The sequence below is a fragment of the Mustela nivalis genome, assembly GCF_964662115.1.
Source record: "Mustela nivalis genome assembly, chromosome: 4".
Classification (NCBI taxonomy): Eukaryota; Metazoa; Chordata; class Mammalia; order Carnivora; family Mustelidae; genus Mustela; species Mustela nivalis.
Genome location: NC_139023.1, coordinates 37879733 through 37897775, shown reverse-complemented (window position 1 = coordinate 37897775; position 18043 = coordinate 37879733). Strand labels below are relative to the sequence as shown.

The 18043-nt window shown below is 35.8% G+C and overlaps 1 protein-coding gene across 16 annotated transcripts in view; it reads right to left on the bottom strand.

Moving 5' to 3' along the window:
- The window catches only part of ARAP2 (ArfGAP with RhoGAP domain, ankyrin repeat and PH domain 2), a 188265-nt gene that overhangs the window by 34768 nt on the left and 135454 nt on the right, over positions 1-18043 (bottom strand). For all 16 annotated transcript variants that reach the window (XR_014311239.1, XR_014311240.1, XM_082728936.1 and 13 more), the window contains one exon: positions 10258-10386. Coding sequence is in view for 14 of the 16 variants with exons in the window: in XM_082728936.1 (XP_082585062.1) it covers positions 10258-10386 (129 nt within the window). In the remaining 2 variants the exon portion in view is untranslated. The remainder of the gene's footprint in view (positions 1-10257; positions 10387-18043) is intronic.

Genomic DNA, 18043 nt, shown 5'->3' with positions numbered 1-18043 from the left:
GACCCTGTCCAGGTTTGAATTCGACTCTAACTTAGAATATAAGCTTTTGGCCCTGCACATCTCTTCTTAGCTGGAGTTCAAATTCCTGCTTCATCGTTCTTGAGAATCTCAGAACTCCCGTCTCCCTGCTATGCTTTGGGCTTCTCAACTCCATGAAGTCTTGCTCTCTTCATAGTCCTTCCCAGCACAGTGATCGTCCTAGATTTTTTTTTTTTTTTTTAAGGATCCAAACTTCAGAGCACTAGTATTTTGAATGCCATGTAAGCAGTGTTCCTGGCTACACCCTTTCCTATGGTCATTCAATATACATTAAATCCCTCTGACCCAATCAAAAAGAATGATTTCACATGTCATATCATCCATGACCTCAGTCCTCAACATGGTGTAAGTTAATAAGCATGGAATACTTCTATGTACTAAGAATGTAAAAAAAGAAGAAAATGAAAGAAAACACAGGACATACTCTGTAATTTTGCTTTTAATTAAAAAAGAAACCTGCATAGCACATGATTAATGTACTAAAAGAAGCCTTTAAGTAACTTGGGAAAATCATCTTATTTTTCCCCAAATGTCACAAATTTGAAGATTTAATGCACTCCCCAAGAACTTAATTCCTTCAGAGGAAGTTTCTGGGATATAATCTAATGGGTAGAATTTCCTTTACTACCTTTTTGTCTTCTATTCCAATAAATTTCCAACATACTGTTTTCTCTAGAAAATCACAAATCCCTCTTCCTGTCTTGTTGATTGATAGGACAAGGAAGGCACAATTGGACTTAAAATGTCTTTAGAGTTAACAGTGGAGTCAAGAAAAAAAAAATAGTATTCTCAGTTGTGCTCTAATGTTATTATTAATTAGAAAAGCCCTTAAAAGTCACAAGCATGAAACAAAACAGAATGGTCAAATTTATTTAAATTTATTTAAATAGAATAGATTATCATATTACTGGGGCAATAAAAAACAGAAAGAAATTTTTCCAAATCACCTGAAATCCTCAAGTTTTTATACAAAAGAACAATTTTATACAAAAAGAACAATTCCTATCTAGTGGTCCCTAATCCCAATAAAAGAACTGATGTGTAGAGGAGGTGGAAATTTCCTGGTAAGGAGAGGCAGATAGAGAGACACAGGAGGGAGAAACATAAATCCAGGAATGGTAGTACTAAAATATATGTTCTTTTTTTATCCTCCATGGCAGGCAGTGGGCAAGTCAGCCATTGTTCTTTGAGAATTTCTCTTTGGGGCTCAATTCTATTTCATTCCCAATGTTATCTTCTAACCCCTGCCTTTCCTACTGACTACCTGGAGATTCCAGGATTCTGTAACACCATCCTCTTTTCTAATGGGTCCAGCAAATGACTCCAGATTGGTGTTCTAACAGGTTAATCCCCTCCCCCCAACTACCTTCAAAGACTAACTTTCTTACTACCAAACGTCTACCTTTTCCCTGACATTTAAAAGGCTAAACTGAACTTCTCCTACTCATCTCAATAAAATATTAAATTAAAATATATTTAAAATTCAGTCGATCATAATATACTGTTTGGAAAACTAATCCTCATCTCCATGCATGACTTAAGTTGATCACCTTAATAATTTAAGTGAAATTCCATTCTCTTGCTTCTATCCCACTACTATCCCACTACTCCCAACTTAGAGATTTTTCTTCTAACTATTCTAGTCCATACTTGTTATTTATGTCTCTTAACTTTAAGATAGAACTTAGTTCCTGAATGCATAAACTATATTTGCTTAATACTTTGCTTTAAAGTACATGATAATTTCGTATTTGCTTTTTAAAACAGTGTATACCTTGGATTTTCCTCCCCAATCTATGGGAGAGCTGACATAGCACAGTGACTGAGAGCACACTTTGCAACTGAATTTTAATGACAACCACATCCTACATCCAATCTCAGGCAGTAATCTCTGAATCTTAGTTTTTTCAATGGCAAAATGGGGACACCTACAATACCCCATGGATTTAGTATATAAAGTACTTAGAACAGTGCTGGGGACAGGGGAAGTAGAATTTAACAGATGACACACATCATTTTCCTCTGTACTATGAAGACTACAGAAAGCAAAACCAGAAAGAACTATACTTTCAAAGTCCTGAGGATTTAGAGACTGAAAAACTGAAATCTGACTTATACCTGATTTCAGGATACTAGGTGGGTTATGACAGAATATATGGCCTGGATTTGGAGACATCTTGATTCAAATGCCTGTTCCACCACCTACAAGCAGGTCGCCTTGAGGGAGTGATGTAATGTCTACATATCCTAATTTCTCCATCTGTAAAGGCCTAGTTAAGTACTAGTAGACTAACTAGGAAGAATAAACGAGATGGTGAATGCAAAGTATTCAACCCACCATCTGGCACAGAGTAAATGCGTAGTAACTAAAATGTACTGTTATGTCATATTTCTTATATATGTTCTGAACAAGACAACAGGATTTTTAAAAGTTCCATTTTTTTCTATATTTCATGGTCTCTATGTGTTCCCCTTCTTTTGCTGGCAAAGATTATTTCTTCAAGGCTACGCATTACCTGAAAAAATTCCTTATTCCATCTCTGCCCGTGAACTGTAACGGAGGCAAATGGGCAGTTTCCGGGAGAGACATCCTCTTGAAAACGTGCCACGACCATGTGATACTGGCAATATTTGTTACCTAATAGCTAAAAATCTCCTACAAATTAGAAATTAGGCACATTTTTCTTTGACATCGATTATATAGAGGATATATATTTCTTTTTTTCTTTTTTGAGTACAGTTGACACACAATGTTACATTAGTTTCAGGTATATGATTCAGTGATTTGACAAGTTTATGCTATGTCCCCCAAAGTATAGTTACTATCTGTCCCATTACAACACTATTATGATAATACTGACTATTCCCTATGCTATGCCTTAAAAACAAACAAACAAAACAAAACAAAACAAAAAACCATTTATTTGAGAGAGAGATTGAGCATGAGCATGAGGGAGAGGGAGAGAGAATTCTGAGCAGACCCCATGCTGAGCACAGAGCCTGACTCAGGGCTTGATGTCATGACCTGAGCAGAAACCAAAGTCGGATACCTAACTGACTGCACCACCTAGGTGCCCCCACCGCATACTGTGCCTTTTAATCCCGTGATTATTCATTCTCTAACTGGAAGCCTGTACTTCCCACTCACTTTACCATTTTGCTCAATTCCCCCATTCCACCACCTTCCCTCCGGCAACCACCAGTTCTCTGTATTTATAGGTCTGATTCTACTGTTTATTTATTCGTTGTTTTGTTTTGTTTTGTCTGAAGGACCTAGAGGATATTATGCTAAGGAAAATAAGCCAGGCTGGAAAGACAAATAATCGTGTGACAAAGAACATGTGCATTTTTTATGATGTAGAGAAAGCAGAATTTCAGATACATTGTTCTCGCTGCATGACATTCGGTCAAAATGCATTTCAGTAAAATTTAGTTCTGCAACTGAGTAGAAACCAAACTGGTATTAGCTGCTGGAAAGTAATCTATGTCTTAGAAAAAGCCAAATACGTCGCCTGACTCATTCCCAGTCTATTTTCCTTTATGCTACTTGTACTGAAGAAGCAATGCTTAATAGAACTAGTACCCGGTGACATTCTTCTACAATTAGAGTCTCCATAAATAATAAAATTATAAGCATAATTATTATTGAAGGACTGACTAGAAAAGTGCCAGAAATTCCATGTCGTATAACTGACAGTGCAAGTTACAGAAAGTAAAAACTACTTTTCTATTCTGCTTTTACTGTTACACTGAATTATAATAAACTTTTAAAAAATTAGCATAGTAAATGATGTATTCTTTTATATTAAATCACGATGTTGTTTTTAGCATGTTCTTAATAAACACATAGGTAACACTTTAGGCTTACCAAAGTGTTCAAATATCTTATTGCATTTGATTCTCATGTAAATTTTCTGAGGTTTTTGTTTTCTTTCTTCTTTTTTTTTTTTTTAAAGTAATTTCTACACCCAGTGTCAGGCTTGAACTTATAACCTTGAGATCAAGAGCTGCATGCTCTATTGACTGAGCTTGCTAGACATCCCCCATACAACTTTCTAAAGTAGGAAGTACAGGTAATACGATTTCATTTTGTAAATGAGAACACTGTGGCTCACAAAGTTTTGTGACAAGGTTAGGAAGCAAATGCCCTATAATTACAATTCAAGTCTCTTAACATGTACCATAGAATTCTATTTTCCATAATGAGATACTTCCAAGTAATGGCCATTATTATCATGATCACCACCACCATCTCCATCATTACCACAGTAACAGGACATTTTCCAGTATCTTTCCTGGCTTTGTGTACTGTTTTACCTGTTAAACACAATTTTTCCTAAAACTTACTCCTTTGATGATTCCATGACATTGCTCTGTCCTTTTCTGGCTACATTTCTGAAGGTTCCTTCACACAAAGGGCCTCTTTTGATACACCCGTGCCTTAATGCTGGTAATTCCAGGCTCAGTACTCTAATGATTTTACTTTCACACTACAACTGCACGATGTTATAGTCTCCAAAGACTAAAACCATGTTCCAAATAATATGGTCTGTAGTGATGGGTATTTAGATCCCTTCTAGACAATATACCCTTGGGCACCTGACAACTAAAACTTAAGACATCCACAACAGAATTCAGTGACCGCACCCCTATGTCATACCACCAGCAACCCCTTCTATACTCCCTATCCTAATCTCTCACAAAGCATTCAAACCCAGGAAACAGAGGACTATGTCCTGCTTTCTCAATAATACCATGATGCTAATTTCCTCTGGAAAGCTTTCGCTAACCATCCAGATAAAAGCTGAGATGGCCCTGCTGGGCAATTCAGTCAGTACTTGGCCATAACAAAGTGTTTTGTTCATTTATAGTTTAAAAAGTTTACTCAATGTGTACTTTGAGTGAGTGAAAGAATAAGACATTGTCCTGTTATAGAGGATAACTCATATATGAAAAACTAAACAAGAAATGATATTTTGTTAAATGGGAGACATCGGTGTTGGAAGAGATATCAATAGTCAACTAAATGAACCATTTGTCTGTGCCTGAAAGCTCTCCATACCCTTCTTGGCCCTTAGCAGTCATGTACCGCATGCTGTGTTTGTAGCCTTAGAATTAATTAATTAATCTATTTATTTATTAAAGATTTATTTGTTTATTTGACAGACAGAGATCACAAGTAGACAGAGAGGCAGACGGAGGGGGAGTAGGCTCATTGCTGAGCAGAGAGCCCGATGTGGGACTCGATCCCAGGACCCTGAGCATGACCTGAGCCAAAGGCAGCAGTTTAACCAACTGAGCCACATAGGCGCCCTAGCCTTAGAATTTAAATAGAATTTAAATAGACTTCATACATTTAGATTTTCTGTCCCTTGTACGGAAAGATAATGCTTAACAATCCTTCAAATTTTCCACAGTAGATGCCTGGTAGATTCCTAATAGAAACTTACCAGTTGGTTTTCTCACTACAGAATTACAATATTAAAAGAAGTCAGAACATTCATGCTTCATAGTGAATATCAAAGAATCATCAATTTCCAAGAGGATACTTCCATTTGACATGGACAAGGCTTACCATCAACGTTTATACACATTTGGACTTAAAAAGATTTGATGGGGAATGGAAAGCGAATCATTTCAGCTAGACTATGATTTATGGACTTGTACTATTTTCGCTGGAATTTTCTTTTATTTTCCTAAGTCAGTTCATAGTGAATGGTGTAGCTTTCCAGGTCTGTATTTGCCAGAAGCAGTTGCATTTTGAACTATTCTATTCTAATGCAAATTTAATTCCAAAGCATCTGTCATATGCAGCAATCTAAATTTAGAAACCCATAGGGATCTGCATTTGAGTTACATCTTATATCTTAAAAGTATTTCTTCCCCATTGAGATCATTAAAACTTGATTCTATGTCTCACATTCTATCTGGGTAATTTTAAAGATCTTTAATGCTTAAAATAAGACTTTAGCAAGTCTTAGCAAAGCAATAAAATTATTTATTCTGGAGCCTTACAGAAAGTATTCATTTATGGTTTACCTATGATAGAGATGCTGAAGCTTAACTCAGTACAAGAGATAATGATAACAAAAGACAGTCTAGTGAGATTAGTTATGACAAAGTCTAAATGGCAAATTAAATGAAGTTTTATTCTCCCTATTGTAAAGTCTCAATCATAATCCATAGGGTAGAAAGGAAATTTGAGGACTATTATCTTCCTTTTCAAGTCAGTTAACTCCTCATTACAATAATGGCAATGGCATAAAATGTTTCTAAGAAATAAAATGCTGCTTTTGAAGAACACAAAATTGATTTCTAAGTAGAGGCAACAGAAAATTTATTTACTCTCATATACTTTTATAAAAGTAAAGTATGCTACTTCATTACCTTAAATGAATGAGCAGAAATTAAGTGTTGGATGATTTTAAAATCCACTCCTATTTGTGATGCCAACATTTTAAATTGTTCAGATAAAATGAGAAAATTAAGGGAATGAAAACCCCTACACTACCCTAAGCCTTTAAACTTATTTGATAAAATTTTTGACTTAGCAAGGAGGTGTTGAAAATGTAATGTAAAAAAACTATTTCCCATATAAATCAGAAAAATTCAATTAATGAAGTGCAAGTCATGTATATATACAAACACATACACATACACACAGGAATAGAGATAGGGTCAGGTAGGCAGATAGTAACATCTGTGGCAACTAGACATTAAGTATGGAAAAACACAGATAGTACTATTTTTTATCTTAACAAAATGTTAAAACATTAGCTATTTGTTACTAGAAAAAAGTGTGGTTGCAACCAACTACCCTTGTTTCAAATTCTGCTAATTTCCACTTGCTCCCCAGGTTAAAGTAAGAAAATGTTAAGAAAGAAAAACTCTTCACATTATTCCTTTTCTGTCATGAAGAGCAATGTATTTCTGAGCTGATTTCAGTTTTTCTACTAACAAACGGACAGAAAAATCACATCTGATTTACTTTCATTCCTTTCCTTTTAGATCCCAATTTTAAGGAGCAGTGGATGTAATGAACGGAGCAATGACTCTGGAGTAGGTGGTCACTGTGATTGATTTAGGAGACATTTGCCAAGACAGAGACAAAGTAGACGGAATATCTAACCAACCTAAAATCTATCACCAAATATACCCCAAAAGACGTATTTATAAACTCCAGGTTACTGCAAGATACAATTACAGGGAAAACAAATCATGACCTAAGAAATTGATTTAAAAAAATAAACAACCGGCCGGAGTTGCTTTAAAATAATAATCTTAAATTCACACAGATGCAGAGCAAACCATAATGAAAGAGATTATTTTGCTTTGACACTCTAAATATAAATCAAGCTCTAATTAAAAAACATTTATAAAAATTTTATTGCCTAGAAGATAAAAAATAAAGTTCTAAAAATATTTACTGCATCGGCACTTCTATCTTTGACCAAAAAGACATTAACTACTAACATGAAATGGTCCAATAATCTATTTGCTTTTGGTGTTACTCTAACACCTTTTTTTTTTTTTTTTTCCATGCAAAGATAAATAATTTCCTGGTAGAAAGAACTACAGAAACTATAATTACAATTTGGATACTCATTTGGAAACCAGAGGAAGGGACAGGGCAGCACACAAGCATGTGTTTTATGGCTCCCACCCCAGAGGAACGAAGGAGATAGGAGAGCAACACGAAAGTTTGCTGACATTTTACCTTAGAGAATATTTCCTTCAAATCCCTGATCCTATCATTTGAACCTGCTTTCCACTGTTTGGTATCTTCAGTTTTTATACAGATATTTTGTCAACACCTTACAAAAGCCTGATACTTTCACACCAGAAGGACACACTCCCAACCCCATGAAGAGGACACGGAGGAATATGTGGGCATCATGCTGACACCTGATCTTCTGACCCAGTTACAGACAGAACCAGCACAGCTCCCCACTCTACCATTTCTCTGGGTCCTTAAGCAACCTTAAGGATTCTACTCAGATGTGACTGCTCTCAACCAGCTCAATGTGTATGCTCTTGTTTTTTTCACTAAAGACCAAGGGCACTTAATAGTATTCTTGCATTGGTTATCCCCCGCCCCTACCTGCACGAAACTTTCTTCTATATCACAGCCTTTTTAAGATCTTATTCTTGTCTGTTTTCATTCATCTGGCCAATCCACTAGCATTCAAACAAGAGCTAAGGTACTATGTCTAGGTATGGGTTTCAAGTACTTTGTAACATGGTAAATTAGACACATTTCAGAAGAATACTTGGAAAAGGAAAAGAAAAATTCTCACCAGAAAAATTAAAATGTACCTGAAAAGATGATTTTCTAAAAGAAAAGAAACCAGGAGAACCTATTATATATATTCCATAATGTGGACAGGTCTTGGTTCATAAGCTCGATACTATTTCTTCATCTCAGTGTCAACATGAAATAAGAGAATTTAGGAGCTAGAACAGATTTCACAGATTATCTGACTGGGAAATTCTCAACATTGGCACCCCTGACATTTGGAGCCAAATAATTCTTTGTGAAAATCTGTCTTGTGTTTTATAGGATGGTTAACAGCATCTCTGGTCCCTACTCACTAAACACCAGAAACATTTAGTTGTGATTCAGAAATGTCTACAGACATTGCCAAATGTCCCCAGGGGAACAAAAAGAGAACCCACCTGAGAGCTACTGCTCTACATCATGTCACATCTGTAGGAGTAGAGAAAATTTCTGTTGCAATCCCAAAGAGATGTGGGTATGTGGTCAAGAACATATACAGTTATAATAAAAGAATTTAAAATAAGATAATGGTTTCTAAAAGGCTAAATTTCTCCAGCAAGAAGAAAATACCTGTTTAGATGTAAAGATGAAAATGACACAGAAGTTGTTACGCTGCTAGCCTTCTGTCAGAATGCTCTCAGGTACATATACGAGATACAGGACAGACATCTGAGATATAAAGGACAGGTGACAGACTGAATGTGTGTGTTCCCCAGAATTCATATGCTGAAACCCTACCTCCTGGTGGGGTCTTTAGGAAGGGATCTGGGATTAGATGAGGTCAGTGGGTGGAGCGCTCCCAGAGGACTAGCATCCTACTAAGAGTCACAACAGAGCTTGCTATCCTAGTGCTAGGTCATTACCATGAAATCAGGAATGTATCAGATTAGCTGTGGTCCAGTTAAGAGCTTACTGATCTATGGCTATTAGCTGGAGAGCCTGAAATCCTTCTAAGCAGGTTTATAGCATTTAAGAGCTGTACATATATATAAAATTAGAAGACAGACCAATCTGTTCTCAAATCCAATATTTAGTAACTGTATGATCTAGGGCAAATTACTTCATTTCTGTGTACTTCTCTTTCCCCATTTGGAAATTTTAAAAAACTTGAAATGAGCTTTGTTAGGTACAGAGCTCAGTTAATGATATGTGATAAATAGTCACAGTAACAGTCATTATTAATATCAATTGCAAAAGCTGTAGTAAATTTTATCTTATAAAACTTAAATTCTTTGCTTTCGGAGTTGGTTTATGTAGAGCGCCAGCAGAAGATCTTTTCTCTAATTTGTCAGTTAATGACAACAGAAGAATCAGTTTGAAAAAAAGTTCTCTGATAGTTCACAAGGGTTCAGAGACTGGCTGGCATGTTTCCCTTGTCCTAGCTAACTTATATAACCTTACATGTGTACATGTCTTCTCCTAACTGGATGGCAAGTATACTTATTGGAAGCGTAACATTTTGTACTTTCTTCTTTTTTTTTTTCCCACAAATCACCCCAGAATAAGTGGGAATTAACAACAACCACTCAGTCTCAGGGCTTGTATAACTTGCACTTCTTGAATGCCTAGAGAACTTTCAAATGGAAACACAATTCAGGAAGAAGAATCACCATCTATTTAAAACTTAGAAAAACACATTAAGTACTGCAAAAGTCCTTTTAAAAATAGAAAACATTCATTATAAAAACCTTAACTTGGGACTGTCAAATTAGCCAGCTATTAGCAGACTGCTACTTTCCAGGAAAGTCTGAATCTGGCACTTGGGACTCCTGTCTATATATTCTCTTTCCAATCCTCCAATACTGCATCAAGTGGATTCTGTATTTAGTTTCCCAATTTTTTTTTTTTTTACATTATTACATAATACTTATGCCATGATCAGTATCTTTTAGCCACTTGAAGTTGCAATTGTAGTTGCAATGTGAAATCACAACACCTACCATTATAGTGTTTAATTGTATCAATGGTTAAGAATCTCTTCACCACGAGATAAGCAGAGCCAGGTTCAGATAATGAACTCCACCGAAGTACCTGTTCTAACACATTTTCTGTGTAGTGAAGAGGACGTTCTGCAAAAAATAAAACCAGATCAAATTGGAAAAAAAAATCAGTTTTTATAAATTTTCAAAAATCCTTTAAAATAGATCTGTACGCAACAAAAAATATAACCACATCTTATGTTATACAATAACAATGCTAGGACTACAGATAAGAGACCTTAACACATAGAACACCATTAAGCATATGATGAAATTTAATTTATTGTATAAATGAATCTGTACAGGGACATCTGTTACTCAGCTTTTGAAAAAAAAAATTCAGAGGTACTATCCTTTAGATAAAATCTCAGAAATAATGCTACCCTTTTGTAAAAGAAACCAGTTTTTTATTCCATCTTCTTTTTAATTCAGGTAACATTCTGGTTTGCTTATGGAAAGCTATTTGCATATGCAAGTAATTAATTGTAAAAGGACTAGCAAAGTTAATTTTGTTCAGTAGTAAGTAATAACCTTTGTTTATCCCAACATGATTAGCATGCTATAATTTCTGATCAATACCAATGAACAATTTAGAGTTGAAACCATCACAGTCAATTCATATGAATTTATAAAATATGCCTTCAACAGAGAATAGATGAAAAGAATCATAAAATACTAAGTCATTTATACCCACTAGTGAAAATATCAATCAGAAATATTATGTGGCAATATCATATAGTAACTATTGATACGATAGTCTAAAATCAAAAAGTTAATGACATCTTACAGATTTCTCCTTGATAAATACTTGTCCGTATGTTTTGTTCTAAGCAATCTTATTTTTAAATATATCACAAACTTTCAGCATAGAGTGAAAAACACCTGGTTTTTACAATTACAATCAAAGCTTCATAGAAGGTTTTTTCCTGATCAAAATAGGGCAATCATTTAATAAAATGTTACAGCAGAAACATATGCTTGGAAAAAAAAGGAAATCCAAACCTTTTCACAGTACCCTGAGAATGGCATGACTGAAATAGCAAGAACATCAGCTTTAACACAAAGATGCTGATGCGGCCTTCTCAGAATCATAGCCATGTGTAAGTCAATCCAACTCTTTCATCCCTTCCTAAATACAAAGAGCACAGCATTCTGGCTGTTCATTTTCAGCTGAAGTAAGAATGCTAATGACAAACAAGAAAGAGCATGTCAAAAGCATCATACTCATATAGGAACCATGATATTTTAATTGGTGATAAAATCAAAAGTAAAATGACCAAATATATCACATCCTCCTTAATCCTGATCTCCCGTGCTATGACCACAGCATTCCAGAACTTATCAATAATCTTAGGTCCACAGAAAAACAATTTTTTCTGTTTCCAGTTTAAAGAAATAGATTTGTGCTTACTGCTCAGTATGAGAAAATGCAGCCTGAATTCTATGCTTATTGGAGCAAGCCTACTAAGTATGATGATAGCAATTACCAAAACCACACACACACAAAACAACAAAAATGAGCAACTAAGCCATACATCTTAAAGGCGAATCTGCCTTTTATTTACAAATATATCCTTTGTACACAGCAGACTGATAAGTACATAACAGACATTCAATAAATACTTAAGTATCTCGTGAATTTCTCTGGTGGCCTATAATTAATAGAAAATATCTGTAAATGAATCAGCAAACAAAATTCTTTGTAAAATCAGACAAAATCTTCTGTGCTTTATCAATTCCATTTTTCTTCAAGTAATTTTTTTTTTTAAAGATTTTATTTGAGTAAGAGAGAGCAAGCGAGCATGAGCTGGGGGTAGGAGCAGAGGAAAAGAGAGATGTAAGAAGCCAGACTGGGGTTAGATCCCAGGACCCTATCATAATCTGAACTGAAGACAAATGTTTAACCAACTGAACCACCCAGGCATGGCTAATTCCAATAATTTTCTGAAAGGTTTGACAAAAATAATAATTTCCCACAAACTGCCCAAGTTATAAATTTGATTTTTGATTACTCCATAAATGATTGTCTTCTATTAATGGAGGCTATAATTAGATTAACTGTATTAAAAAAAAAAACAAAAAAACAAAAAATAACTAGTAATAGAATGAGCACTCTCTTTACACTTGGCATTCACCTAATCCTTGGTTCTACTTCTTGCAATTTCTGGAATACCACTGATACAATTAACACTTGCCATTTCTGGAATAACTATGAATCAGATATTATATATAATCACTTTTAATCTACTCAGCACGCTTTATTAGGTATTTTATTTTCATATTTTACATGTAAAGAAACCCAAAGATCAGAGTCAACTTGCCTAAAGTCAAACCCTAGCTGGTTCAAGGGAAGAACAAAGATTTGAACCTCAAATCTACCTTACTTCTAAGCCCAATATTTTTAAAAGCCACACTTCAGTTTTATTTTGGGAAACTGTAAAGTCCCACATAATGATCTTCTCACATGTAATCTGGGGAAAAAAGCATTAACTTGCTAAGATTTTTTTTTGAGGACCGAACAAAGTATCTTGCCTATCCTTGGTGACAAGATGGTTAGGAAATAAGACCAAGAAAGTTTCAACATCCTGCACTCAGAGAAACTGATGAACCCACAGCTGGCTTAGAAATGAGAATTCTATTCCTAACTGGAAAACAGTATTTGGAGTGAAATAAAAGCTCCTTTTTCTTTCTTACAAGATTAAATTGGTAATGAAACTTCTGAGTATTAGAACATTTGTATTAAAGAGGGTCACTACAACAAGTAGATACTACAGCTCTAAAGTGGTCTTAGTTATACTGAAATCACAGTATAACTGACACTATAGATACAGAAGTAAATACAAATTTGCCAAAAATTTGTCAAGTATGTTTTTCTCATCAGTATCACAGTATGAAATACTTCAGGAGCATGAAAATCCTGAAGATCCAAATTCCTACATAAAAGCAAGAGCTGAAGCATGAGATGAAAAGATAAGTATTTATTAGTCTCTCAAATGCTACCTTTATAAAATGGCATTAAAATCCACCTGAAGAGAGAGAAGGTGGGAACAAGAGAGACATTAAACACTGCTGGAATATAAATTCCTACAAATAAATAAATTGTATTTATAGTTCGATTTGCAACCATCTGTCATGATAGATTATATGGGATGCACATCATCTGGCATTAGGGCATTACTAGAAATAAATAACTCAGTTGCATACTATCTATAGCTTAAATATTGCTGAAAATTCAGTGTAGTTACTTGAGAAGAAAAGGTTATGGAGAAGAAAAGGTTACTTGAGAACAAAAGGTTATTTAGTGAGGTAAATCACATTATCAGTATCTGAAAATCGGGTTCAGAGAATAACCTGGCCTCCCTTGTTAAATAAAGAACTATCCATTTTCCACTCCAAATAACAGGTGCTGTCCTTAAATTTCTGGCAGAAATGACACAGGATTTCTGATTCCCTCAGTAGTTAAAACCTAAGAGCTATGCAAGTTTTACTCTGTCCTGTCCACACTCAGAGGGTGAAAGCACTTTCCGTATTATCAGGAGATGGGCTGGAAAGAATCCTGATCAAAAACGAACAGATCTTCTGCATCACAGTAACTACGAGGACGAAATAAGAAAACACTTTGTAGTGATGCTGCTTCTGAGAACAGAACTGCTTCACAAACTTGAACTTCTCAGTCCAGAAGCCTACTTAAACTAGGCCCCTGGGGTGGTTATTTATTTGTTTATTTACTTTTTCAGCAGGTGAAGGCACTGAAGATATGGGACTACATCTGCAGAGGACAGCTTCAGTTTTAAGATGAAGCATTATAATAAGAGCATACCTGAGAAGGTTAGCTCTAGATGAAGGCAATACCTTCTCCTAGAGTGGGTTTCAGCTTGTCTTAGTGATTGGCAGCAGGGGTTAAGTATGCTTGCATCTTTCAAAGAATGAGACAAAGAATGACTTTTCTTTATCCAGTACAAATTTCAAATGTCTCATCAGACATTCATTTAGAGGGAAAACCAATCCATAAATTGAGCCTAGAATCCAGCAACTTTACATATAAATTCTGAAAATATTTATATGGTTTTAATATGACTTTTTTTTTTTTAAGATTTCATTTATTTATCTGACAGAGAGAGATTACAAGTAAGCAGAGAGGCAGGCAGAGAGAGGAGGAAGCAGGCTCCTGGCCGAGCAGAGAGCCTGACGCAGGGCTCGACCCCAGGACCCTGGGACCATGACCTGAGCCAAAGGCAGAGGCATTAACCCACTGAGCCACCCAGGCGCCCCTAATATGACATTTTTCCATCAATCTGACTACCATAAAAGCAAAACAAGATGACTCTTTGTCAGAACCTAATCTCCGATGTGACAGTATTGGAAGGTAGGGCATTTTGGAGTTCATGGGCATAGAGCCCTCATCAATGGGGTTAGTGCCCTTTTAAAATAAATGAGACCCCAAAGAGCTCCCTTCCACCATGCAAGAACACAGGGAAAAGACAGCCTTCTATGAAGCTAGAAGCAGGCTCTCACTAGACACTGAATCTGCTGGCACCTTGATCTTGTGAAACTTCCCAGTCTCCAGAACTGTGAAAAATAATTTCTACTGTTTATAAGCTCCCAGTCTACAGAATGGTTAGAACAGCCCAAATGGACTAAGATAGTATTTCACCAATAACAGTAATGATGCCGATGATACAAGAGTCACAAATGGACATGCTTTGGTCTGCATTGTAGTTGTCGCATCCCTAATTCCATTTATAGGTTTAAGAATCTATGTTCATTATCCTCAGCCATCTAGGAGTGTCTGAGCAATTATACAATACATATTTTCCTGTCATTTTTATATAATTAGGGAAATATATTAATTTGTGTAAAAGTAAGTATAATAGGGGCACCTGGGTGGCTCAGTCATTAAGCTTAAGCCTCTGCCTTCAGCTCAGGTCATGATCCCAACATCTTAGGATGGGGACCCCCATTCGGCTCCCTCCTCAGCAGGTAGCCTGCGTCTCCCTCTCCCACTCCCCCTGCATCTATTGCCTCGCTCCATGTGATTCCCCTGTCAAAAAAATAAATAAAATCTTAAAAAAAATAAGTAAGCATAATAAATTATCTCAGAAGAGTAAAAGGAACATTACAAAATAATTATTATAAAAAAGGGGCACTGGATAAGTTAGGGTAGAAAACTATTGCTTTAAAATTTACTGACACCTAAAATAAAATTCAGCACTTCTGATTCACTTCCTTACCTATTTACCTATCTAGCTATCTATTTATTTTTGGTTACTTTGTTACTTGGGGGAATTTATATTTACATTTGAAAAAGCAGCAATTACCTGCTGACATTCCTCCTATCAGCTACAATCTTGTGACTACCAACGCCTTCACTTTTATCTTCTTTTTATATTTCACTTTCTCTTCCCTGCAAGTTACTAGAAATAAAGCTTTTAACATTTCAGAAGGTCAGGCGGAGCACACAGGTTCCCATCTGCTTCAGTAAGCCCGCACAATCACAGGCGCCTCTGCTGCTCTCCCAGCATCGCTCCCTTAGAAGCAGTAAAAATGATCTTCACTTTCTCTTCCAGTGAATTCTACTTAATGAGTGGACAAATATTAAAACCATGCCAAATCTGAATTCTTAACTCCATCAAATGTCTTTTTTCTTGGTGTTCCTTTGATAACATATTTAGACATTTGTGAATCCAAACAACTTGAGGTCTCCTAAGTTTTTTTTACATTCTCATCAAAACTTTTTTTTAATTGAACCAAAAAACAGAAAGAAACAACCAATCCAATGTTATATTTGTGATGTACTAACTGTCATATGCAAGTTGATACTTTTTTTCAGAGTAAGCAACCCTTCATTTTCCAAGAGAAATCCAGCAACGATGTTTACTGAAATCTCTCTTCTAGCTATATAGAATTCCTATCTATCCTCATTCATTCTTCTCACGCCTCTCAGTCAGGAATGCCAATGCCCAAAGGCACAGAGCTCCAATGATGTGACACAGGGATCTGCTTTGATTCAATCCTTGAGAGAGTAAGAGTAGTGGGGAGAGGACAGCTACTCCCAAATCCATGATTGATGATTCTGCTGTGGATCTCCTCATAAAAACAACAGCAACAGAAGCATATAGTAAACAATCAGCTGTCTAAGAGCTAAACTGGGCCGTGAGATCTCCTAGTGATTCCTAACCTAAGCAGAAATCACTCCAGGTACCTTTGGCATTTTGATACGTCTAATCCAAAGAGCAACAGTCCAAGTCGCTCAAGTTCAGAATGCACCTATTTTTGTTCCACCTCAGTTAACAAGATATTTGTGGGGTATATTCCACATCAATGCATTATTCTAGAGGTAGTGACAGATGTAAGGGTCTAATAAACATGGTAAATGTCCTAAAAAAATAGGATCTAGAAGAACCAGATATATACACATTACTATTCTATAAGTTAGATAATGTGCAGTATTATAGATAATAAACTAGTAATCAGAAGAAAGCTCAGTGAGAAGAACTATGTTCATCTAAACATCATCATAGAGGAAAGGTTATTTGAGGTTATTTGAATAATGAAGGATAGGCAATAAGGAAATAAGGAAAGGGTTTCAAACGATGGAACAATATGATTTTATTTGTAATTTTAGAAAGATACTTTAGGCAGTAATAGTTATCTTTTATTCACAAATATGATGAAACTAGTGACCTACCCCCTTTCCCTAAAATGAAACAACAAAAAAGCAAAAGCCTGCACCATCCATATACCTACAGTAATGCAAAGACTGTGCTTCACTTGTTCAGTAGATTTTAATCATCTGGCAAATATGTTCAAGGCACTATGCAACACACCAGAGATAGAAAAAAGAAAGATCCCCCTTCCTTCCAAGGAGCTCCCAAGAGATAAATATAAATCCATGTGATGGGTACTGTAAGATAAGACAAAGTGCAAAGGAACCCTTAGTATGGGTTTTAAAGGAGGTCAACTGTTGGCCCAGATGGGGGAGAATAAAGACACATTGGGGAAACACCAGCTCATGAAGGTTAGGCAAGTGCAAAGAAAGAAGGGATTATCTATAAAAGAACATGTTAAATAAGAAAAGATGGCAAAGGAGATTAGGTCAGTAGAAACCTACCACTAAAGGGATAGACCAAAAAGAACTGACAAATGAAATAAAACCATTAGAAAGCCAGGTTGGAGAATCCATGCAGTATCAAAAACAGAGTGAAGACCTTCAAAAGGAAAGGGAATCATAATTAACAATAAACTCTACAGAAAGGGCAAGCAAAGCATGAACCAAATCAAGTGGGCTTGGAAGCTGGGTTAGGGTGTGGGGCATTCACAGTGATCATCCACTATACCATCTCCTGTAAAGGGAGTGACTGAGTATGAGGAGACACAATGTGAACCAACACCAAAGCATGGGAGTCATGGACTCTTGACAAGGACTATTTAAAAATTTACTTTTTAATACAAATTAGATTTTTAAAGAATCACACACTGTAAAAAGATATGAACACATCAAGATGAACTAATGAAAGACAAAGCATCTGACATCCACTTCATTCTGACATTGACTGCAAAACTCCTAATGATACACGATGGGGTATTTTGACGTTGAATTTTAATTTTTATCTTGAGCTTGCAGGTGGCAAGATTTTACTTTTGGCAGTTTGACAACTATACTTGAAAGGGTCCCAAGACCTTGGTAGGTATCAGCTAGACAGATGGTCAAGGTACAAAGACATTCTGCATCTTTCTTTTTTTTTTT